Here is a 27,028-nt window from a genome sequence, read left to right as displayed (position 1 = left end):
ATAAAAATTGCAATAAAACACCTCCTCTCCTGGTAGGGGAGTTGTGGGGCGCAGGTCCAAGGAAGATAAGTGTCAGGAGAAAAAAATGTTTATTAAAATACCCATAAAAATAGCTAAAAAGCGACACAACGTGTTTCCGGACGCATATTTTTTGTGGCCGGACATATACGTGTAAAAATCCGGCCGGGATTTACGCAAGTTGCGGCCGGCTACGTACGGTCCGCGAACTTACGCCCATAGTCTACGTACACTTCCCGAGCGGCGTACGTAGCGATCTGACAGCGGTCTTTTACTTGGATATCTTCGCCTAGCCCCGGACACCCCACAGAACCTTTTGGATCGGCAAATTAAAGTGTAAAAATGAAGAAATCACCACTCCGTACGGGACCGCATGTTACGCTACGGGCGTAAGTTACAGCATTTTACTGCGCTGCATACGATCCGGGCGTAAGTTCTTACGTAGTGTGAACTGTGCAGCCGTAGATTCTATACTTTCCATTGTACGCAAACTACGTAAATCTCCGGCCGCTTATTCACGAAGCGCTACGGTCGGAAACTTATGTAGTGTGAACATAGCTTTATAGATGAAGAAATAAAAAAAAAGAAAAGAATGTGATGGCTCTTGGAATATAGCAACATTCAGAAATTCGTGTAAGGCAGTTTTGATAAGAATGCTGCCCTGAGGGAAAAGCTGTACATTACTAAGGCAATTTCAGAGTGTGATAGCGGTATTACGCTGGAGGATATAATTGCAGAACATTATTCATTATTTACATTGGGATTTGTTTTTGGAAAAAATAAATGATTTACTAAATGTTCTAAAACAGGTTTCTAGAAAATGTATGATTAATATAATATTCCTAGCAATATAATTGACTATATAGGATATTTTAACTGAAAGTGCCAGTTAACATGTTTACTAGCCTTAGGCTAGGTTCACAAGCATGAAAATAAAAGCTAAATATGAGTGAAAATAAAACAGGTGTGAACAGCAGGGAAAAAATGCAGTATTTTGCAAATAATGAGCATGTTAATTATTTGGACAGTCACAATCGATTGTAGCCATTATTCTATAATACGGTGTGTGCACTGCCAGCCAATTTCCATTGACTTCAACGGAGTGCATTCTTATATTGAAATATAGCCTTATTTTAGTAAGTATGTCCTTATCTGTGTGGCCTCTGCGGCAGCAATTCATCTTCTCCTATTTGCAGTATTAATCAATATATCAGCTTTCGCAAGGTTAACCAAATCTCCTTCAGTCTTGAATACTGTATAAGATTATAAGATCCACAGCGTCCAAAAAAAGGGTTTGTTGTCTTTATTATGAGGCATATAAAAAGTTACAGAAGATAAAAACGTAGGCCTACGTTTTTATCTTCTGTAACTTTTTATATGCCTCATAATAAAGACAACAAACCCTTTTTTTGGACGCTGTGGATCTTCTCCTCCTTTTTACCATTATTACCGGGTGAGGCCCGCTACCACTCTACTTGCTTCTGCCTAAATGTCCACCATCACACAACAAACCACCTATGGTGAGCTGAGTTTTTTCTTTGTTCATGAGATAAGATTATAAGGTAAGCAGCACCTACTGTAAACTGTTCCCAGACAAGTAATCATATGTGACATGCTGCAGGCTATGAAGCACTTTACTCTTCCTCAATGATTTTACATTGCTGAATCTAAGATGAGTGGTGGTAAGTGGAAACGCCTCCTTAAACATAAATATTTTATTCTTACTGAAGATAATGCTTTCACATTTTCCTGTAGAATTCACAAAGCGCTAGTAGGACAAGTCATTTTTAGGTTGAGGATTTATGAAAATACTGTAGGTTATTTTGCTTGCTCTAGGTTAGGACAACATGACCCCATATAGACGCAGCTGTATGCAAAACAGAAAACTCAACAACTGATTTAAACAGATCATAGGAGGAAGGAAAATGCATTTAGCTGCAGCATGGCATGTAAAAGCCAATAAATTAAAGTTGTATGAACATAAAAGTAATTTAACCTTAAAAAAGACAAGATAAGGACCATTAACCCCTTATGGACATACCCCATTTTGGCCTCCAGAATACATCATTGTTTTATTTTTCTCACCCACTTTCTGAGACTTTTTTTTTTATTTTTCAGTATATTATTTAATATAGATAGATAGATATGTAAAAAAAAAATGGGTACCAGCGCTCCAATAGTGAAAAAATCAGTGATTTATTTGAAAACGGTGCTGATTGTGGCTCTGAAATTTCGCTGTGTGTTCCTTTGAGCAAATAAATCACTGATTTTTTTCACTATTGGAGTGCCGGTGACCATTTTTAACATTTGTATACAACGCACGAGAATTCTTATGGTAATATTTGCTTTGGTTTAAGAGTGATTTGGATTACAAGCACGGTCCTGGAACGAATTATGCTCCTAATCCAAGGCACCACTATATATATATATATATATATATATATATATATATATATATATATTCTTCTCATCTTTATGTTTTACTTTTTAGTTTTATATATATATAGTCTGATCACAATGATACCGAATATACAGATGTAATTGCTGTCAAGTAGTGTGATGCGCACAGATTGCTGGTCACTTACACAGTACATTCTACATTCTTTCTGCTACCAGCATAGAGTAGCATGCAAACTACTTAAGGCTGCGTTCACACTACGTATATTTCAGTCAGTATATTTCAGTCAGTATTGCAACCAAAACCAGGAGTGGATTAAAAACACAGAAATGATCTGTTCTACAATGTTGAAATTGAGTGGATGGCCGCCATTTAATGGCAAATATTTGCTGTTATTTTAAAACAACGGCTGTTATATTGAAATAATGGCAGTTATTTACTGTTATATGGCGGCCATCCACTCAATTTCAACATTGTGTGAACAGATCCTTTCAGTGTTTTTAATCCACTCCTGGTTTTGGTTGCAAAACTGACTGAAATATACGTAGTGTGAACGCAGCCTAAAGCAAATTTATATCCAACCCCCTCCCCCCCTTCCCTCAAACCACTGGTACAGTTTGTTCACTGTCAAGAAATCCGTCCCGGCTATGTCTTTCAAAATGCACCTGGTGCAGCAGTTGGGGTGAAAAAATGATCTTTTATCCTTCAGAAGCGGTGTCAATGAAGCATGGGCTGGAGCATCCATTTGCTAGGCCTCCAACACCTCTCCTCCTTCCTCCCGCCCCCCCTGGCTTTAGTTACGCACCTGGACTGGATTTTTCCTATTCAGCCCTGGTTGAACTACTGGGCATGTGGCAGAGCCAACCGAAGAGGGGCAGGCGCACTGACACAACAAAGCTTCTTGTTCTAGATTTCTGGATCTGTCATTTGTGTGGAGAAAGCCATGTGTGAGGTATGGGCTCCATTTGGCAGTCACTCTCACAGGATTTGCACTGTACAAATGACAGATTCCCGAACATTGTGAAAGATGGCGCAGGCACACTGACATAGAACATGAAGTTTCGCAGCGTCAGTACACCTGTGCATCTTCAGATCGCTCAGGCGTATGCACAATATTTAGGGTTGAAAAGAAGAAATTCAGCATGAGGGTTGGGAGGGGGGGCATAACTAAAGATGAGGGGACGGAAGGAAGAAGCAGGACGGCATTGCAGGCTTAATACATCATTGGCTTTTTGTCTGTAGGCTTGTTGATATACTCTTTGTAAACTTTTTAATCTGTTTTGCCAAATAGAGTATAAGCAGTCATGCTATATGAAATACCTGCTTACACTCTGTATCTTACTACAATAGCAGGGACTCCTGTCTTGGACACCTTATGCTAACAGTATAAGAAGCCAAAGACTTTGATAGATTTTTATAGTACCCTGATTCACTTGTAAAAAAATTTACAATATTTTGTTAATGGAATGTCAGCAGCTATAGGTCATTTTGGGGTAAAATCATTATTTGAGAGGTATCCAGTATCTTAAAAGCTATAAAGTTCAATAATACTGTTATCAATTTTGTATTCAGCATCCTAAAAATAACCTAAATTATTTTAAACATTATTGGCTATGGCAACTAAGAAATGTTTGGCTGTGTTATTGTGTTACTGTTAGAGCTTACTTTCACTTTTGATTACAAATCCTGCTGATCCATAGCATTACATGCATGAGTTATATAAGTGGTCCAGTTATAAACTGTATTTCTGTAAACACAAACTATTAATTCCCCTTGAGTTTTGCTGAAAAAAAATTGCTCTTTTCTAACCTTATCACTCTACATTTGCAGTTTTTAATTACCATCGGTGCACTGGGATAAAACACCAGTTTAGCGATATTTTTTTACTACTTCTATGCCAAGAAAATCAATGGACTAGGGGTTCTTTTACAATTTAACATTTTTATTTGCAGCAGAAAATGCATCTCAATGTATTTAAAGAAGATGTACAGTACCATCAGGTACATCCTCTTTAATATGACCCACGGATAAAACAGCACCATCACGGGGAAGCTGGTGCCGTGGTCCATTTTTTGAACCGCAGTGCCATGCTCTCTACAGGTACTGGGCTGGGGCTGAAGCAGGCTGGCCCACCTCCAGTGGGAGGAAACCCCTGCCCCTCTATGACGCGGCTCCATTCATTTTTAAAAAAGCCGCGTCATAGAGGAGAGTGAATTCCCTCCCACTGAGGGCGGGCCAGCCCGCCTCCAGTGCTTCAGCGACGATACCCGTGGATAGAACAGCGCCGTACAAAAAACGGACCGCGGCACTGGCTTCGCCATGATAAAAAAATTTATGTTTTTGAAGGACTCTATATAAGTAAATAATGACTGTTTTTCATGAATATGGATGCAGGATATAATTATATTGATGATGTTTTTGTTTAGAAAGGCACCTCTTACACAGGACTTCAAATACTATTTTAACTCTTGCTTCACCTTACATTAGAAGTGATAAATATATGGAGACATTTGTGACAAGTGGGTATTCCTCTGAATTTGTGTTCAAGTTATGCCAGACAGTTATGGTTGCTGATTATAATTATACACCAGTATCATAACTTAGTACACCAGTATCAGAAATTTGTATTTAGATAAAATTATCATCACAAGCTATATAGCTTACTAATATAGTGTCATCAGTAAAAATACTGGCTTAAGTGGTTTTACCACTAACAGAAAATGAAAATTGAAGGACTCTCCCATGACAGAGCAATATTTTCTAATGTCAGAGAAGGTTTATCTGGATCTTGTCTCCCACCTTTTCGAGTGATTTAGCACCTCTGACCAGCACCTTCAGCCCACATCACTATTTCTCTGAGCAAACGAGTGAAAGAAGCAGGTTGTATCCCAACATCTTTTCACCCCATGAGGCTGCAGCACAAACAAAAGAACTGTACTATGGAGAGAAGTTTACTGCCACATTGACCAACAGTGTCACTATACCGCTTTTTCTTTTCAATGGCAGATGTTGTGTAGGGGGGAGGGGTGTCTGTGGGATGACTGGGATATCTAGTCTTATGCCAATCATTCTTTAAGTTCCCATCAATTCCATATCATAGGAGGAGAGTCCATTTAACAAGTTGAATAACAAGTTTTGGCTGGAGCTAGGATAACCGGTAAAAGCGTTCTTGAAACTGGAGATCTTTTCTCTAGCCTGGATTATGTCGCTATTCCTTTGTTTCCCTCTCCTGAGATATATTGTGGTTGGTCTATGTTCGTCCCAAAAGTGTTTACTCACTTCTATTGTTGCAATGATTAACTGTGGAATACATATTTCTTTAGAAGTCTTGACTGAAGCCCAGAAAGGTCCTAGGCTGTGGCTATGGGGCCCTTGAACATCTTTTCCCCAAAGGCTGTATAGCTCTCCTTCTTTTCTTTCAAACCTTTTACTTGGTTTTTAACTCAAGTCACCAGCAACTTGACCTTAGATTGACCATCCCGGAATTACAGAATGCAGAGATAGCTGGCCAGGGATGTTTTTTACATGAACCATCTCGGAGGAGAGGGGTTAGGAGGGGATTCAGATCAGAGACAGAGTAAACAGCTCACGTACAGTTTTCTGTGTCTTCAGCAGAGAGCAGCAGCTCAGAACTGGAGGAGGGAATGCTTAATAGATAATAACAAGTATGGAACAAATTGTTAGTCTTCAGGAGGGGGAATAATTCAACATGTATTATACCATAACCCCTTTAACTATCTCTAATGTTGTCCAATACATAGCTCAGCGTCCCCACCCACATTCCTAACTAGTATGCCGTGCATGTTCACATTACTAATGATGTCTTACTGGGTCACGTATTCCCGTGCCACCTATGTTTAGCATTTTTCTGTTGCACATCACTGCTGCCTTCCCTCTGCTTTAGATGTTTAGAAAGTATTTATTGTCTCCTGAGAAATTGCTTTTATAATTGCTGAGCAATTTTATTTCTTCAATTTAATGTACTTTTAGCTTCATATGCCCCACCCATTACTCTTCTTTTTTCTCCTTATGGGAATTGTCTCAGCACTGGTCCCCTTGTAGGAAGAGTATGTGTGTTCAATATACCCTACCAGGCATATAGTATATTCATCTTACTTGACATATGTTGTAAAAATATTTCTTTCCTTTTATATCCTGAGATATGTGAGCAATTCCTTTTATGGATTTATCATTACTATTATAACCATTACTGTTATTCCATATCTGTCATTCCTATTCCTATTTTTATACTTACTTTAATATCCATTTTCTACTAATATAAGGGATGGGGTTGTAAAAAAAAGTGTCATGAAGGAAGGAGCGGGGACAGCAAATCAAGGATGCTTTATGGCTTGATTGGCCCTTTTTTTTACTGTCACTGCTCTTTCATTCACTAGGACACCTGCTATGATGTATGTATATGTATATAATAGAAAATGTATAAAGCAAAATACATACAGTATTGTACAAAATTGTCTTTTATATGTAGGTTTAGTTTAATAAAAATTTTAAATCTTGCTGTGTAGTGCCAATACTCCTTAAGGTGAATATTATGGTACTGTTATAGTTAGGCCTAGTAGTTAGGACCCCTCTCTGCCCCTATATAGTAGATAGTCCTCTACATGGAGGGAAAAGTACATCCAACATATGCTATATGTAGAGCCAGTTGTCTAATCTGACAAAAAAAGACCATGGTACTTTATGTCTTCATATGAAATGTCCAGCATGCAGGGGTAGAATAAGGTTAAAATAGGTAGAGGTAGAAATTTTTGATTGCCTCATTATAACCCCCTTACAACTTTGAGGTTGCCATGGAATCATAATACACCCATGTGAACAAACTTGAGCTGCACAAACATACCGTTCTATGCAACATCAACTGTAACTTGATGTGCATGAAAGATGGTATCCAGTGCTTGTTTTAAAGGAGTTATCCAGCACTACAAAAATATGGCCACTTTCCCCCTACTGTTGTCTCCAGTTTGGGGGGGGGGGGGGGTTGAAACTCAGTTCCATTGAAGTAAATGGAGCTTAATTGCAAACTGCACCTGAACTGGAGACAACAGTAGGGGGAAAAGTGGCCATGTTTTTGTAGCGCTGTATAACCCCTTTAAAGGTTTAAAGTGTAACTCTCATGTTTGTTTGTTTTTCAGAAATCATAAGTATAAGCGATTAAAAAAAAAACCTCTGTAATGGTATTATTAGGCAAAAAAGCCTCTTTCTGTACTCAAAAAGCAGTTTCGCAGCCTCCCCCTCACTTCTTATCTGTTCAATATCAGGCAAATCCGTCTTCATTATAGAGAAGCAAGTAAAGACGGGTTCAGCTGTGTCCATTATAGCCTATGGAGAGGGAGGGGCCGAGGGAGATGAGTTAGCAGGAAGAAGAGACATGAATGTCAGCTGTTTGTAGACTGTCTGGGCACCTAAAACACTGGATTCAGAGGTCAGAAAGGTCAGTGCTTATCTAGGAACTTGCTGAGAGAAGACTGCAGGGTGTTGTGCTGTGCAGGACTGTTATTTCTCTCCTCTGTGCTCACTCACTCCTCTCAGCCCCTCCTCTCTCTATTGAGCATAATGAACACAGAAATCCTCCTCCTGCAGTGAGGGTGGAGGTAAAAAAAAGTTTTTTGAGTACAGAAGGAAACATTTTTGCTAAATAAAACCTATTACAGAGTTTCTTAAAATCGCTTGTACTGTTGATATTTATTGACTTCTGAAAAATTACATTCAAATGACAGTTACGCTTTAACAGAATTATTTTTACTTACAATAAAACAGATTTTGCGCTGATAGAACAGATGCAGTATGTCTTCTGCGGTGCTACTTTAACTATGGTTATTGTGTTTATGTGGTTTGATGGGTTCGGTTAGCTAATCTAGTCTTGAGCTTGAGATCCACGTGACTAAATGAAATATTCATCAGTGATCAGTTAATAAGTAAATTTCATTCTTACCTTGTACACACAGACGTAATAAAAAATGTAACCACCATTGGGTGATGGTTACCAGCCGATTCTGATGTTTCACCGGTTAGTGTAAACATTTATTGCTTGCGCTTGAAATGAGGACATGCGTCTACTGTCAGAGCTATTTAAATCCTAGATTAGGCTAAAGTAAAGTACTTTGGGAAAATGAGAAGCTACATTTATTTTTAGAGAATAAAATATGGCGGAATATCTTTCTGCACATATAGTTACATACAATATTATACACAAAATACTCCAGTTCTCTAAAATTTTAACATGATATGTTGAATGTAAACTTAAAATACCTGTTGGTTTTTCTTTACATTTTTTTCTTTTACTTATTTTCTTCATTGCCGTGTCCCCTTTTTCAGTTAGGTAAAGGTTTTCTTGCTTTTAAGACTACCTGTGGAATAGTGTTCTTCAGTAGTCGTCTTCGGAGACGTGCCCCCTTGCTCTTGCTTAGACCAGTGCAGATCATCAAGGGTTTCATGTTCCCCTCCTCAGGTGATACCCTAGGCAGAGTACAGTATATAAGAATTGCACTATTTTTTTAACTCAGTGGCACAAATAGGGATGAGCTTAAGTACCAGACACAGACCTTGGATAAAAATGTTTCTGAAAAAATGAAGCAGAGCCTTTTGTTATTTCTACAAGAAACCCTTAATTCTTTCCTACATTGTCATATTTATATACATTGTGGAAAGGTATCTTCTTGCAGTGCAGGGAGAAGTAGTCTTTTCAGGCGTTAAAAAAAAAAAAAAGGAATTTCTTACAGCAATAATGAATAGGGGTAGTGGTAACCTAGACAATGAGCTGTCAACATTGGGAGGCAAGAAGGAGGCAAGTTTGCTAGATGAATGTACAGTATTCACAAAAATATTTAACTTGACAAGCTCTACATGTATAACAATGTTAGTTGAGATGGGAACACGCCCTATGTAATGTTTATTACCAAATATAGAAAAGAATTTATACTAATTTTATCAAACAAAAGGCAATGTACAGTTCAAAACGTAAAAAAAAAAAAATAGAAACACTAAACAATCAAACATGGTGCACAATTAATAGCAATAGTACAATCTTTATTGATTCATTAACTAATTAATTCAAATGAAAAGAAAAGCAAAAAAAAACATACACACATAAAAATCAGGTAAAGAGCAAATACAGAGCAGATAATAAAGTGCTGAATGCTTAGATCATAAGATGATGAGGTCTAAACAATGAAAGTGACATAAAAAAGCTTAGCTGGCCATTAACAGTCAAATAGAAAACTGTACAGAGCAGAATAACTGCATAACGGTCACATGGCTTCTGCTCTATGAGACTATACCCTAAGTTTGCACCTAAAATAAATCCAGACTGTATTTCCCTCCCTTTGTGAGACATTGAGTTCTTTCTGTGTTTGAAGCTTGTGAGAGATGCCAGTGGGATACAATAAGCCTAATACTCTCAATTGTAAGTGGCATAGAATAATGAACGGTATTGTAACACCTAGTTAGAGCTTAATTGGCAATCAGTCTGTGTTCAATTTGAAGTGTCAATGTGCTTGACGTAAGGCTTGCTTAAAGATCACTGTCACTCTTAACCACAGCAAATATCAAGACAAAGCATGGCTTATAGGATCATTCATCAAAGTCTTATTACCCCAAGAGCATATTGGCTGGTTTTGCACATTAGGGGAAAAGGCCACATTTTTCATGGCAATTTTTTTTCTTTTCTTTTCTTTTTTTGTTATCCAGAAAACTCTGTCCAATGTTACATTTAAGTATTCCATAGTATTCCAAAAAACATCACATGCACATCATCAAACATGTTTTGGTTTTGGTAATGGGGTTTACATTAAATAACAGAAGAACTTACTGACACAGGGGTGGGTTCAAATGGCAACTCAAAGCAGCTACAAAATATCTATTAACAGCCACTCACTACTCATGAGGGTTTGGCTGCTTAGTACACTATTTCACCTGCACATTTATATAGCTTCCATAGGTTACCAGTCATATGGTTGCATGAAGTCCACCTTGTTGGCTTTAATTTAAAATAATAGTAAAAATTAGAAGAACTGGGATTTTTTCAGTTGTGATATTTTCCATGTATCAGAGCATGATAAAGATAGAAGGTCTAAAATTTAGGTAAAATATGATGGTTGATTATTTGTCAAAAGCAATGTAAATCTGGAAATACACACAGAGTAGTTTTGTGGAAAACCGCCACTGGAGTTTTTGTGCCAAAGCCAGAAGTGGATTCAAATGGAATAAAAACTATAAAGGGAGGACTTGTAATTCTCTTTTCTGTTGAATCCACTTCTAGCACAAAAAACGCAGTGGCATTTTTCAAAAAAATGTGGTGTGTTTCCAGCCTTATAAAATCAAGTACACCATAGGAATTAAGAGGGGAATTATGAACTAGATGCTGTTAGTCAAATGTTCTTGAATATTTGACCATCAGCCTGTGTGACTGCCTATATAAAAGCAGAAGTTCTATCACTTTGCTGACCTGGAGCATTCAGACACGTGTTAATGTCACAACACCAAGAACAAGAAACATCAATAATGATCTTAGAAAAGCAATTTTTGATGGTTGTCAATCTGGGGAGGGTTAAAAGGCCATTTCCAAACAATTTGAAGTCCACCATTCTCAAGCGGGAAAAATTATTCATAAACATTTAAGACAATCTTCCCAGAAGTGGATGTCCTAGAAATTTTACCTCAAGGTCAGACCATGAAAAGCTCATCTCAGACCTTAGAGACATCAGTTAGCATGTTATATGTTCAAGCTCATGACAGTACAGTTAGGAAAAAAAGTGAACAGATTTTGCAGAAAGCCTTTTCTTTCTAAAAAGTACATACCAGCATGGCTTAAAGTGACTGGCCACTTCATAGTAAAATAGTTCAGTGTACAGTATTAGTATGTGTAGTCACTGCAGTTAATGACAGCAGCTCCCTGTGTACCTTGTAGAACTAAATCAGACTCCTCTCCCCCAGGCTGTGCTGTCCTGCTCTGCGGTGAGTCTGTCTATAAGATGGCTTACATGGAGGAGCATGTGACCATGCCCCTCCTACTGTGTCCTTCATAGGCAGATACAGGCTCAGTGGTGGACACCGGGGGTGGGACATCAGCACATGGTCTTCTATGCTTGCCATATTATGGACAGAAACACCACAGAGAATGATAGCATTTCCAGGATGATCATGTGAGGCGCCATATGATACTAACAGCTCAGCATTACGATGATTTGGTTGTGAAACCAGTGGTACAGACATGTCTCTGAAGCATCCCTGGAACTGTTTGTCTGAATAGATGGGTGTGGTAGAGAATCAATTACAAAAGCAAAAATAATTAAAGTGGTTATCAAGCACTACAAAAACATAGCCACTTTTCCACCTCTCTTGTCTCCAGATTAGGTGGGGTTTGGAACTCAGTTCCATTAAAGTAAATGGAGCTTAATTGCAAACCACACCTGAACTGGAGACCAAATTTTTGAAGCGCTGGATAACCCCTTTAAGCTGTGTTCAGACTGGTGCAAATTAAATATAGCCTACAAATACTAAATATGGCTAAGGGTGCATTTTCGAACATGTACCATGAGCCGAGGACAACACCGAGGTCCGAACAGGCACGTGCATGGCACATGTCTATCTTCATGTTATTTCCTTTAGAATCAATGGAGCCGTGTGATAGAGGGGTGGGGGTTTCCTCTCACTGGGGGGATGGCTGGCCCCCTCCAGTGCTTCACCCCCAAGAAAACAGCACCGTACACAGGAACTGGGCCACATTTAAAAAAAATGTTCTATACATGGGTGATACTTAAAGTGAATGTACCTTTAAGGAACGTCACTTTAAGGAACGGGTGTTTTAAGTTTATAGTAAAACCAGAGACATTAAAGAGGGTGTAAATATTGTTGAAATATGGTTGTCTGCATATGCAAATTGTATATTCTCATAACTACAATATATGAGGCTGAGAAATCAAAGGTGTAAAAATGTTGATTTCTATCTGCTTCACAAGTAATCTTTGATCTGTATCTTTAACCGGTCTTTACAATCCCTTTTTTGTTGAAATACATGGACATCCCAGCTCAGGGGGAGTTTAAAAATCCTTATTTTAATCTTCATTACAGTGCAGAGCTTAAAGGTATTTGGTTTTCAAAATGTGCAAATCCCTTTTTGTCTGATTTGAGTTAAGACAATGGAATTTGCATGTGCAGCTATTACAGTAACAGCTGTCTCTGTGTGCTGAATGTGTTTTAGTTACAAAGGAATGTGGGCTCCGCTGTATGAATATTTGGATAGGATGACCTACTTGACACATTGATTTAATGCAGTTTCCATGAAAAGTATTTTAATATATTACACTTGACTATTAAAATTGAGCAATCAGTTGAGCAAATGCTCTGACTTAACAGTTTTATTGATTTAGACCTGATGAAAAGAACAGAGTTGCTATTTTTAATTAAAAGAATAAATGTAGCTAGTTATAGAGAAAAATATCTTTTTTTTCTGTATTTAAAAGAAGCCCTTATTCTGTGGCCTGTTAGCCATGTCACAGTGTACAATGTTGTGTAGTGGGCTGGTGATCCCTAATAAAGGTTTCTCCATAGTGTTGCCCACATGGTCTCCAGACCAATCTCCAGCTCCAATTGTATCCTAGACAAAAGTGGTACTTGATGCTGGACAGACCTTTATTCCAGACTTAATTGCTGTCTTGCTCTGCAGCATAAACGTACAGTAGAGCTTGTCCTTCTTGGTTTTGCTATTTCAATGTTAAGAAGGGAACATTGCACTCGTCCTACTTCCAGGTTAATCAAGTAGGCATATGATAGTCGGACTCCTGTAGTCTTAATTACAGGTACTGTATACAAACAGCTCAGCACTACATTATTTTATTGTGTGTTGTTTTTGGATTTTATGTACTTTATATAACTAGCAAGAAATCAGACTTTGATTGATCTTCTTCACCCAGAGAGATTTATCAAACCTAGTACAAATGAATAGTGGAGCAGTTGCCCTTGGTAAGCAGTCGGACTCAAGGTCATGTTTCAGAGGTCTTTTTAAAAATAAAAGATGTTATCTGGTTGCTATGCAAGTATCCCTGTATTCCTGTGCACCAGGATTGAAAATTCTTCCCCTAGTGCTTGAAATCAGTAAGTGAGGGACGACTACCTAAAAGGGAAACATCGCAAACCTGGGATAGGTAATACTTTATAAGGATAAAACAGGAAAACTAAGTCAAAGGATTTTGAACGGGTCAAATTAACCAAAAATATTATATAAAAATGTGGCAAAGATCAGTAAATAGTTTTTTTTTTCCAAAATAATAAAAAAAAAACTAAATAAATAATGTCAGTCTAGAAAATATTTTTCACACAAAAATCATATCATCATATCTATTAATCTGTCCCATTACCTCTCTTATAATCTCTTCATTGTTGTAACATGTGTGGTACGTGCTCAGGGAATTGCATCAAGGCCAAATGAGGTACCTAAAGTTGCACAAATAAAGGTATTTGGCATTATTACAATCTACCTGATTGTTTCTAATAATGACATTGTGTTCCAGACGCACATGATTAAAGAGTTCAATTTAATTCGTGAAAAGCCTAAAAATCAGCTAATTACAGCATCTTCTTCCCTTTTTTCCTTTCTACAATTGATTCTCTTTCCTCTTTAGCAAATAAAGAAGAGCACTGCAATAGTCGGCAGAATAAACACAACTCATGTAGGAAGTTTATTAACATTGTCTTAAGTTTAAAGGGGCAACCAGCCAAAAGGAAAGACAAATAGGCATTTACAAACTGCACATCCACAATTAAGTAAAATTTAACAAATATCACTTTATTAACAATAATGCTTGACAAAGACCTCCAGCAGTGCCATTTTGTGTTGTGACGTCAGCTGCAAAGGAGGTCTCTTGCTTCAGGCCGTATCGTATTGTAATAAGCGAGAGTACAGTCAACAAAGCAGAGCTGTACTCTTACTTATGGTAAGAGTACGGCACAGAAATGCATCTGAACAGCAGAGCGACAGCACCTGAAACAAGAGAGGCGGCAGCTGACATCATGGCACAGAATGGTGGTGCTGGAATGCAGCTGTGCCGTGAAGTCATAATTCCTGTGACAGAGCTTCTTACAAAGTTAGCTTGGCTAGAGTACCACTTTAGGCAGCAAAGAACCAGACAAGGCTGAAACTTGTCTAGTGGCGCATGTTGTGTTACATGTTTGCTGCGTCTTGCTAGACATGTTAGAAACTTATTCACATTCTGCAATATGGCATACAGGAATTCCCAGTTTTAGGTATTTGATTAGACATTTCTTGGAGGTAGCCCAGATCTTCATCACTTCTCTAAGTCATGATATTTCAGAAATAATTATTGGCCCACCATGCCACTCAATTGGTAAGACTTGTGGCCATTTTGAAACAAAGTCATCCAATGTTTTTCCCCTTTTGATCCCCTTTTAATATGGCGCTTGCTGCAGAGAACTATCAGGACACTACTTTTGGGAAGCACCATGGGGACAGAAAGTGATGAGTTTGGAAGCTGGAAAAGGTCTTGCACTGGAAACATACATGTGTGATCATGGTCAGAAACAGGTTTAAGCATGCAGCACAGGTTCATAACCAATCAGGTTGAGATCTAACAGAGAAGACTGAAACAAAGTCAAGGAGACATGCTGAGGGTATGCACAAAATGGAACACATGCACAAAAAAACGTCACTGGAACACTAAGTGACATTAAACAAGTGAGCAAGATGGAACTGCCCCTTTTACTAGTTACTAGAGATGAGCGAATTTACAGTAAGTGCATCTCTTTGTTATGCCTTTTAATTCAGTGTCGCTTTTTGCTCCTCCCCAGGTACTGGGAAAAGTTGGATCCAGTCCTGGTAAGCTTGGAGAAGTTTCCCAGGACTGGATCCAGCTTTTCCCAGTACCCAAGGAGGAGCAGTCCTGAGTTAAAAGGCACCCAACTGAGCGGATTTAAAAGATAATGAAGCAATTTGCTCATCTCTACTAGTTACCACAGGAGGTTGGTTGGGGTCAAGGGTTGGTTGGGTACAGACCAGTGGCATTACAATATATAGTCATCCTTCGTAACCTAATCAAGCTTGCTATAAAATCACCATTGATGGCTGTGAGAGTCGGCTGGTGCTGCAAAGCTGTAACATGCCAGCATGTGGCATCCAGCAAACATATAGAGATTACCATTTAAACAAAAACCTTATATGCTTCTAGATATAACTATCCTTTATATAAGAGTGGCTGAAATGACATAATAAATGTGCAATGACCGAACCTGTGCACTCTTTTGTATTTTTTTTTTTCTGTTTTAACACTCACTTTTATTTATCTTTTTTTTTTCAGGTTGTCAATGGCCTTCAACAACTTCCCTGCTAATGAAGAAATATGCTGCAAATTCTAGACTTCTACAAGTGCAAAAACAATGTTGTTGCTGGCAGCTATGAATGATCTATAATAGTAGGAGCTCCAAAATGGCAATACAAATAGTCACTCCTACTGAATGTGGCGGAATAAACAGATTCTTAAGCTTTATAAATTAGAGAAGAGACTACCAAGGATACACAGATCTGCTATCATACATAAGTGGATACTATCAGTCAAAGGAATTGCTTAGTATACTGTGGGGTCCAGCAATGCATAGTTCAGTCTGCATTGCTGGACCCCTTTACATATTCGGTAATGACTGACTAGGATTCTAATTTCCTTTAGCAGCACTGAACCTAATGGAACTACTTTAAGGACAACCAAAATTCAAAGCAATGTGTTCTGTCATGGATGACAACCTTAAGGATTCAGTTGCTTCATGTTGGAAGACAATCCTATACAATGTGCTCATTGGTGTTGTGCTGGTTCTAATTATAATCATTACCATATGTGGTAACGTGGTGGTATGCCTGGCAGTTGGATTTGACCGGCGGCTACGAAGCATGACAAATTGTTTTATTGTCTCCTTGGCTATCACAGACCTTCTGTTGGGTATTCTGGTGCTACCCTTTTCAGCCTTGAATTTGTTACATGAAGAATGGCCTTTCGGATCTACGTTCTGCAATATTTATACAAGTCTGGATGTTATGCTGTGCACGGCCTCTATTCTGAATCTTTTCATGATCAGTTTGGACCGCTACTATGGCGTTACAGCCCCTCTGCGCTACTCCATGCTTGTGACCCCTTGCCGTGTAGCCATAGCTATGGGCGTGATATGGGTGGTATCTCTTATGGTCTCTTTCCTTCCAATCCATCTTGGGTGGAATACAAAAGATAAATCTATCCAAAACCTTAGAGGAGATGGAAACAAAGAATGTAAACTGGAACTGAATAAGGAATATGTTTTAGTAGATGGTTTACTAACGTTTTATCTTCCTTTGGTAATAATGTGTCTAATGTATTACAGAATCTTTAAGATTGCCAGAGAACAAGCCAAGAGAATCAATCACGCCAACTGCTGCAATGCTGTTAGTCCAACACTACCTACTGTTCGAGAACATAAAGCTACTGTGACATTGGCAGCTGTAATGGGAGCCTTTATCATCTGTTGGTTCCCTTATTTCACTGTATTTACATATGAAGGAGTGAATGACATTGAAGTTGATGAAACAGCCTTCTTGATAGTTCTGTGGTTAGGCTATGCCAACTCTGCTCTCAACCCAATCTTGTATGCTGCTCTGAATAGAGACTTCCGTACAGCCTATCAACGGCTCCTCCACTGTCGACGTGTGGGTCCACTTAGCAATGAAACTCAACTTACTTTACTTCACATTCGACGTCCAGAAGAACGAACACTTCAAGATATGCATAACATGAATGAGGACAAGGCACAGAACTTGCAAGAAGCAAATGGAAAAGAATGTAGTCCTTTTATCAAGGATGTTACAGAAAGGTATTTTTATTTAATATGCTGATTTATAGATGGAAATATTACAATAGGTATTGTTGCATGCGCATTTATATATGGTTTGGGAGGGACGTGTTTTTAATAAGAAACTGAACACAAGAACAAGGACACACAATTTGAGGTTAATGAGTGGAAAGATCAGATTTCTAGCAGATTTGGTTGGTGAATGTAGAGTAGTTGAATGTAAACTTGCCGCCTGGGAGAAGCATACTGGATATCTATCCTAAAATAATAATAAATGAATTAATATAAGGGCAGGCTAGATGGACCGGGTAGTCTTTTTCTATGTTTCCATGTTAATCTCAAATGACTTTCTTAACAATTTTTTTATTTTATTTAAGTCTTTAGTTAAACTAAGGGGAACTCCAGGTAGAGTTTAAATAGATGAAATTTCTGCAGAAGCATATAGCATTACTTACCTATCTATCCCACTTTTGAAACTACCAAAAATCCATTTGTTACGGGGGGATTGTTCTTTATTGTGTTTCTATACTTCCTGGATGAGCAGTTTCCAGAATGCATTTCTGGTTCCAGAATGCACTACTTTCCCTCAGCTGTTAATCACAGTCCCAGAGAAGTGGCAGCACCTGTTTCTGGCTAGTGAGAGATGGTGAATCACTCAGGGGATTGGGGGATCCAGCCAAGCCTACTGGGAGATCACGCCCTGCCCCCTGTCTGCATCATCAGCCTGCGCTCAGAAAACACACACAATGTGAGACAGAGGCATAGAATCTTTGTCTCCTAAGGTGGGAGAGCAGTGGGAGCAGGAGACAATGTGAATTGGCACAGAGACCATTTTTCTTCACTTCCTGGATTTCTATCAGCTACCAGTGTAGCAGAACCGCACAGATACTGTAATACATTGTATAGACACATCTATATATTTTAATGTACTTTTAAATGAAAACAAATTTTCCTTATGTGGAGTTCCCCTCTAAAGCAAGGGAGGTTTACTTTGGGGATTTGCTAGCGAGACTTTGTTCTGGACAGTTCCTGACACAGACAGAGGAGCAGGGAGCACCGTGTCTGACTAAAAGACTACATAACTTCCTCCAGGGCATATAAAACCTACCCTTATACACATGCTTATCTCACAAATATAATGGCAGTATTCCTAAGATAAGTGACAAGAATGTGGCTGGTACAATATATACACCAGACTCCTGCAGCAACTGCTGAAATTTGAGATAACGCCAATACCAAGAGTTTTTTTCTCTTAGATTCCTCTTCTCCAACTCTCTTTAATCGTTGGGTGTTGATGAGTAGTCGTAGCAGCTGGGGGCCTATTTTTGTAACCTAATAGACCCTACCAATAACAAACTTTTTGTTTTTATTCATTCTACCACCCAAATCTAAATTTGGAATGGTAGTAATCATATAATACGGCAGAATAAGGCTAGGTTCACACACACACAATGAAATAAAAGCTAGCTACTTCTGTAATTTTGGTTGAAAATAAAACAATGTGCAAGTGTCCCTATTTTGCTAAATCAGGTTGTGTATAAGGAGCATGTTCATTATTTGGACAGTCATAATCAACTACGGCCATTATACTATACTTCACCTCAAAATTATGGCCGTATTTTACTTTTATTTCACAGTGTGTAAATGTATCATACAAAAAGAACAAAATTAAACAAATTAAACAATAGAGGACATTTTAACCATTGATTTTGTTTCATTATTGCAATTTTTATTTCCATTTAACCTCATTGGAAACTATTTCAGACTCTATGAGGAAAAAAATAAGCAGAATTGTAAATTTTAGAACATGTATTCTGTTCAATAACTTGTAGGCACTTTTGACAAGTGAAATATAAACAAGGTTTCTGGAGTTTTACAGTTGGTCTTATCATACCCTTCTTCTTATCTTGCTCGCATGGTACAGCTTTGCACCCCGGTATCAGAATAATCATTTTCCTTAAGATGTCAGCCTGTAAATGTTTCTATTTTTTTTGCTGTCGTACCACTATACTATACACACATATATACTATATTTTATCAGTAGTGGTACCAGTTAAGTGAAAAGGGTATGAAATAATCTATTCCTGGAAAAAATAGCCTTTGTATGATGTGGATTAACACACTCATGGTTTAGATCATGTCTTGAAATTCATGTGTATAGTATGCAAGGGCGGATTAACTTTGCCATAGGCCCCGGGCTGTTCACCAAGCCTGGGCCCCCCCACCACACTGTAACTATGGCAGCACTAGCCGGGCGTTCTTGTACAGGATAAATAATGTCATGATGCCCTGATTTGTGCAAAATTGCCATAAAAAAACAGTGATTTTTTTGCAAATCATGGCGGAAGTGTAGCCAGGAGACAGTACACCACTGAAAGTATAAGTCTTTATGGGTGGTCATGGGCCCGCCAGGAGCTCAGGGCCCCGGGCTACCGCCCGAAACGCCCCTATTATAATCCACTACTGATAGTATGAAAGATAAAACTATGTAAAATGTGAGGTTGAATGTTTATGTTCACTGTAGCGTATTTAACTCCTTCAGGACCAACAGTCATTGATTCACAGATATCCAGGTTATAATGAACCAGTGTTCCTCCTCAACTACTAAAAGCCATAACACTTTTATTTTTACCAGAATCCCTATAGATCGCTGTGTTTTATTAGTTAATGGTAGCCAGCTGTGTTATCACGATTGCCTGTCATTGTCCCAGACATTAATGTGTGTGGGGCTGCTAACACTAAGAAGGGGTTAAGAGCTCTGATATTTCAGTATGTGGTGAAACAAATTATGTATTTTTTTGTAGGTTAAAGTGTCTCTATCATTATAACTTTCAAAATCTAAATCAACAGTAGATGTAATATAAAGCAAGTTTTCAATTTACATTCATTATTATTTTTAGTTATCATGGAAACCATGGCACTTCCTGTTTTCTGACTCTTTTTTTCCCCAAAGAATCTAAAAACAGGAAGTCTTGTGTTTCCCAGGTCATTTGCGCTCACAGAGAAGGCAGTCATGTGATTGATGGAGACATTGAGCTGTGACTCTCTGTACTGGCCGGAACTTCATGTCTATAGTCTCTTTTTTAAATCATCATAAGACTAAAAATCTTCCTTCAGGAGACTGGACCTGGATTTCTGGTGGGTATAGCTTTGTTTTACAACATGGTAGCAAAAAAAAGAAAAGAAAAAGTAATTAATGTAAATAGCAAACTTGCTTTATTTCACATAAACTGTTGATTTAGATTTTGAAAGTTAAAAAAGAGAGTGACACTTTAATTAGAAAAAAAAGTCAATTCAATCTCAACTGCTATAGTGAACAACCTGCAGCTCCTAAGCCTGTTCCATATTCCCTATTCACCGCTATGACATAAAAGTGTTTCTTATTATATACAGAAGGTTTCACATATGCACATTTTGCTGTTTTTGTACGTTTTTTTTTTTTTTTTTTTTTACCAAAAATCCGAATTGGATTAAAAAAGGATGGAAAATATATACAAATGATTGAAACGTCCTCCTGTCAGATCCACTTGTGGCTTTCACTCCAAAAATTGCATAAAAAAATTATTTGTGTAAATCTCCCCTTAAGGGTATAAAAGCACACACCGTATACGCAGCGTATTTACTGCTGCGATACGCAGCAAATACGCAGCAAATATGCAGCAGATTAGATCTAAATAACTGAACACAGCATCAAATCTGCACCATCAAATCTGCTTTGTATTTGTTGCGTATCTGCTGCGTATACGGTGTGTGGGTTTGTACCCTAAAGGAGTTATATGAGTTATCCCCCCCCCTTCCCCTGTGCATCCTTTAGCCCGTAGTAAATGTGGAGAAAAGTTCTGTTTGCCACTTTTTCTGCCAAAATTCTGGTGGAGACACATTAGTAAATGTGGACCGATGTGCAATAACTAGTTCAGCTAAATCTACCTTGAATGTATTTTTTTAAAACACCCAACCTTTCGAAATATAACTATTTAATATCCATAATTAAATAAATACAAGTAATGTACAACAGAGACAAAAACCTGGAAGTCAGAAAACCAACCGATGATGAGGCACATCCATAAAAGGAGATTGGGGGGGCTTTCATCCCTGTACTAGCGCAAAGTGGGAGTTTTCACAACACTTAGGTTTTTTTTAATTCATAAATGGGTATGACATGTATCATGCATCATATCTATGCAGCTGTTTGTTAGAACACGCTTGAACAGGATCTCTGATTGGCTGCTATGTTTGAAAAATGTTACATTTTCCTAATATATTATTGATACATAAAGCCTATAGTCTTAACTTTTCTTTAAAATGTAACATTTTTTTAATCTACAAACTCTTTAACCAACCTCCTTTTGTAGAATATTACTAACAGATAGCAGTGTTTCTAATGTTAAATGAATGTTTGTTATTAATGTGCACTGCTGGATTCTGAACTCCTAATTAGCCCCAGATGCTTTGAATACTTGTGTTACCATGATTTGATTATTTATGAAAAAAGAGTATCACAGCACAACATTGCCCAAAGGTTGTATGGTGTAGAATGGAACTGTGCAGCTACTGCGTCATGCACTGTTGGATGGAGAAATTCACCCCTAGAGACAATGGATCCATGGGGAAGGGGGGTAAAATCGAATTATGATATCTTCTTTGCATGAACTTAACCAAATAAAAGCCTGGTATATTACATTTTAGGAAATTTTATCTAGTTTTATGCTAGAAAGAATGCCTTTTTGTGACACTCCAGAGAACCTTCAATTTCGGTCTTAAAAAGGGACGTTGGCATAGTGTTGTTGTTTTTTTTAGTTGGGAAATAAAAGGGAAGATCAAGGTCAGATACAGCCCACAATATTTAACAATTAAGAGATCATCAATAGAGATGAGCGAACCTCGAGCATGCTCAAGTCGATCCGAACCCGAACTTTCGGCATTTGATTAGCGGTGGCTGCTGAACTTAGATAAAGCCCTAAGGCTATGTGGAAAACATGGATATAGTCATTGGCTGTATCCATGTTTTCCAGACAACCTTAGAGCTTTATCCAAGTTCAGCAGCCCCAGCTAATCAAATATCGAACGTTCGGGTTCGGATCGACTCGAACCCGACCCGGTTCGCTGATCTCTAATCATCAATCATCCTCTTAGGGTGTGTTTACACAGAGAGATTAATCTGACAAAAATTTTTAAGCCAAAGACAGGAATGGAATTGAAAAGAGGAGAAATCTCAGTCTTTCCTTTATGACCTATGTCCTGTTTATAATCTGTTGCTGGCTTTGGCTTCAATAATCTGTCAGATAAATCTCTCTGTGTAAAGACACCATTACATGGGTATTAAGATATTAATATGCAAAATGATAAACAGTATAGCACTGTGAGCTACATTCTGGGCCTTAATACCCAAGTTATTTATTTATCTTAATTTTTCCATGGTCATGGTGACACTTTTTTATTTTCCCATTGACATGGGACAAGTTGTGTTTTTTAGTGGTGCCAATTGGGCAGATGTTAGTGAAGGCCATTAAAAGTTTATATTACGCCTTACACACGTGGCATGGTTGTTTAGTGGGGCATTTTTTTCTTCTGACTGGCGTTTTTGAGGCTCTGTTTTTCCAAAATGCAGCATGTTGAGGCTTTTTTGGCAATCTGTGACCATAGACTTCAATGGGATTGTTCTGGTTGTCTCAAAAACTTCATTGCTGTGCATATGTTTTTTTTTTCCTGGCGTTTTGGTCACCCCTTGTGGTCTAGCATAGGTCATATGATACCTGAGAGAAAAAAAAGGACAGCCCACAAAAACACCTTAACCACAAACAATATCGTTCACACAGAAAGTCAAAAACGCTAGAAAAAATGCCCCCCCCCCCCCCCCCCAAGAAAAAAAAAACAGCAAATGCTTGGAAAAAAATACCAAAAACTTTGGCAGTGTCTCTGGTGTTTTTTATAGGCCTTAAAAATGCCACACAAAAAGGATGTGTGAGGGCACCCCTAATATCCAAGGTCCAATACCTGTACGTCCATGACACTGCATAGTTAATATGTAAAAAGTTAGTAACAAACTCAGTTATTCAGTCTCCTCTCTATCCATTAAGACAAGCCCAAAAGGTATCCAAATCTCAGTAGGCTGCAAATTTGATAATTTTAAAAATAAAATAATCTATTTATGTGCTAACCTGACTGCTTTAGCATTATTGTTCAATGTTTTAGATCGGGGGTAGGGAAATTTGGCCCTCCAGCTGTTGCAAAACTACAACTTCCATCATGCCTGGGCAGCCACTGCTTTCACTGGAGAGCCAAGGTTCCCTACCCCATAGTATTGTAACGGCTGTACTTTTTCAGGCAAGGACTTACATCACAAGGAGAAAAAAAAGAAAAAACATGGGTTGGGGAATGGGTTCCTATTTACTGTAGCTACTTTTTATTCTTCTATCATGAAAATACCTATATAAACAACATACATAGTTGTAGAATTTCTCTAATGTCTGCTGTAATTTGTTTACCAAGGAAGTAGGAATATTAAACTAGTTGTTCTATTTTGGCCAAGCCCTAAAAACATGGGTCTCCAATCTGCGGCCCTCCAGCTGTTGCGAAACCACAACTCCCATCATACCTGGACAGCTAAAGCTTTGGATTTGGCTGTCCAGGCATGATGGGAAATGTAGTTTTGCAACAGCTGGAGGGCCACAGTTTGGAGACCCATGCCTTAAAACAACGATTACAAGCTATTTATGATTATATAATAAATCTGGAGCATAAAGCTGTAATATTTTAACAAATGACATCTAAATGCTTACTCTGTCATTCGGTTATACAGAAACATGCCATGTCTGGTGCTTCAGAGTACGGATCCAGCACTTCTCTTAATTAGTACTGTCATATGGACTCTTTTTCTCATAAATCTTTTCTTCCCTCAATATGCACTGTCTATAACAAGATTGAATTTGTCAGAGAGAAAATTATGATAGGTACAAAAACAAATTAGTTCTTACAGACTAAAGTGTCACCGTCACTACAAAAAGCATCTGAAAAGTTTTGATTGGCGTTTAGACCCCCACCCATCTCAAGAATGAGCTTGGCTGAGCATTTTTATTCCTGGCTCCCTGCTCTCTCCATCTCACTGGAGTATAGCAAGGCTATGCAAGCCATCTCCTGCAACAAGATGAGGATAGCAGAAATCCAAGAAGTGAATGCTCAGCTAAGCACTTCTTCCAGCTCCTTCTGGCAACCGTTGGTGGTTTATACAATTACGCTTAGACACGAACCAATCAAAACGTTTGATGTCCCTCTATGAAATGTCAATTGTAGACAATTCAGCTAAAACAACAGTCCAGGCCTCGCCACAGACAGAAGCAGGCAAGGGGTATTTTAAAACTATAGTTGTTAGGGGTTGAACACTGTATATTAGCTACTTAACAAGTACAGGAGCAGGGACTTCTTTCTTTGACAGGGGTGTCTGCTCCTATACTAGATTTACCTGATGCGACCCTGCATCACACAATTTTTTTTTCTTTGTAAAATTCAGAATGAATCAGATTAGTTATTGATTTGCACATCCTGATTGATTACATGCTTCTAGAGATTCTACACCCCCACCCCGCTTATCTGAATTAACAACTGTCATTCCCCACTTAACCACAGCTTTTAAACTCCCTCTTGAAATTGGAAAATTCCCATTTTTTAAATATGCTTTAGTCACCCATTTCAAAAAGCCTCAAAAAGCTTCCCCTCCTATCCCCCCATCTCCCACTCATCCTTTAAAAAAAATGTACTCTGGCTGTTTAAGCGCTCACTACATCATATCTTATTATAATGCATGACCATGTTTTACAGACTGAACGTGTTAGCATGCAAGAGCCCAAAGCTTGATCTCTCCATCTCTGTAAAATTATCTTCCTCTTTTAAAATGAATCCTAATTTCTTAAAATTATACAAGACTCTGATCTGTCATTTTTCCTCAAATTTAACCCACTGTCAAATCCTGTTGTCACTTTCCTCTAAAAACATCTCACACCACTCCTTACCTTATTTATAATGCTGCTGAACCTCTAATCCTAGCCCATTTCTTGCCTCAATGACTGTAACTCACTACTTATTGTCATTCCACTAAACAGATTGGTGCCACTTCAGTCTATCATACACACAGCAGCAGGGATGATCTTTCTCTCCAGGGGTCATACTAATACCTCTTGTTTATTATGCTGGTTACCCGCTTCTTAAAAAATGTAATTCAGTTCTATCCTTCTAGTCTACTAAGCTCTTGTAACACCTGGAGTAGTGGATCCACTGGACCGTCACCAGCGATGGCACTAACCTCACCAGGGAGCGGAGTCTAAGGGGCCGCTGGTTTTCACCAGAGCCCGCCGCAAGGCGGGATGGACTTGCTGCGGCAGGCGACCCCCAGGTCGCTACCCCTGGCTTGGTTGCTGGTGTCGGCAGGCGAGGCGTGGCAGGAGATGGCACAGGCAATAGTCTGCAGATGAGAGAGCACGTGACTGGCTGGACACAGGAACAGATGGAGTGACAGGGAAACAGGAACCAGGAACAGGGACTAGGGACCGGGTAACGGATAGGACTCAGGAACAGGGACTGGGACCAGGTAACAGATAGGACTCAGGAACAACAGGGGGCTGGGCCAAACGCTATGGGAAGCATGTAGAGGCTCCAACACTAAGGACAGGGCATGCTGGGATTTATAGGGGAGTGATTGGGTGCAACTACCAATTAGGAGCGCACTGCCCCTTTAAATCTGAGACAGCCGGCGCGCGCGCGCCCTAGGAGGCGGGGACGCGCGCGCCGGCCGGCACAGCGGGAGACAGGAGCGTGGAGAGGTGAGGCGCCCCCCGGGGCCGAGGTGACAGCAGCGCCGGGTCCCCGACTATGGACACCGGCTGCTGCATAGGGCAGGTAGCGGTCGCGGCGGCGGCCCGGAACGCGGGACGCCGCCGCGGCCGTAACAGTACCCCCCCCCTTTGGCCTCCCCCTCTTTCTTGCCTGCAAATGGCACAGGAAGCCACAAAGTCTTTGACATCTTGGGATAGGCTGGGCCACCAGTAGTGGCGAGAGATCCGTTGGCCGGTCTTACGGACTCCCGGGTGCCCGGCCTCCAACGAGGAATGTCCCCAGTTCAAAATACCTCTTCGAAGCGCAGGGTGAACATGAGTCTTTCCGGGGGGTACTCTCTGAAGAGTGGAGGTGACGACTGGTACTAGGCGATCAGGCGGTATAACGTGGCAAGGGACCTTCTGTAAGTTCTTCCGGTGGTGAGAGGACACGACCTTAGTCTTGGGTACGGGGAGAGGGTACACCTCGGCAGAGAAGGCATCCGCCGAGTCTTGGTCTTCTGCCGGAAGGCCGGATAGAGGCTTGGCCGGGACAGGAAATGACAAAATACACTTGGTCTGAGGTGACTTGAGACACTGGTGGGAACAGTCCTGACCCCAACTGAGAATCTCCCCGGTTCTCCAGTCCAGCTGAGGGGCATGTTCTTGTAGCCACGGGAGTCCCAGGAGGACCGCGGGGGAAGAATGGGGCAGAACGTAGAAGGATATCTCTTCTTGATGTGAAGGACCCACCTGGAGGACTAAAGATGCGGTCTGGTAGTACACACGGTCGGTAAGAATTTCGCCCGTGACCGAGGAGATAGTCAGGGGCCTGGCTAGTCGGGTCACGGGTAGCCGCCATCTTTGGACCAATGTTGCCGCAATAAAACTGCCTGCTGAGCCAGAATCGAGGAAGGCAGTAGTCTGATGATTTTGTCCTGAGGGAGTCCGGATGGAAACAGGCATA

At 39.5% G+C, this 27,028-nt stretch overlaps 1 protein-coding gene across 5 annotated transcripts in view; it reads left to right on the top strand.

Moving 5' to 3' along the window:
* HRH2 (histamine receptor H2) overlaps nucleotides 1-27,028 on the top strand; it is a 109,116-nt gene that overhangs the window by 30,070 nt on the left and 52,018 nt on the right. For all 5 annotated transcript variants that reach the window (XR_011363221.1, XR_011363220.1, XR_011363217.1 and 2 more), the window contains exon 2: nucleotides 15,745-17,278. Coding sequence is in view for 2 of the 5 variants with exons in the window: in XM_069971485.1 (XP_069827586.1) it covers nucleotides 16,161-17,278 (1,118 nt within the window). In the remaining 3 variants the exon portion in view is untranslated. The remainder of the gene's footprint in view (nucleotides 1-15,744; nucleotides 17,279-27,028) is intronic.

The sequence above is a fragment of the Dendropsophus ebraccatus genome, chromosome 1 (genome assembly GCF_027789765.1).
Source record: "Dendropsophus ebraccatus isolate aDenEbr1 chromosome 1, aDenEbr1.pat, whole genome shotgun sequence".
Lineage (NCBI taxonomy): Eukaryota > Metazoa > Chordata > Amphibia > Anura > Hylidae > Dendropsophus > Dendropsophus ebraccatus.
The sequence above is the reverse complement of the archived record's forward strand: the minus strand, read 5'-3'. Positions and strand labels throughout refer to the sequence as shown.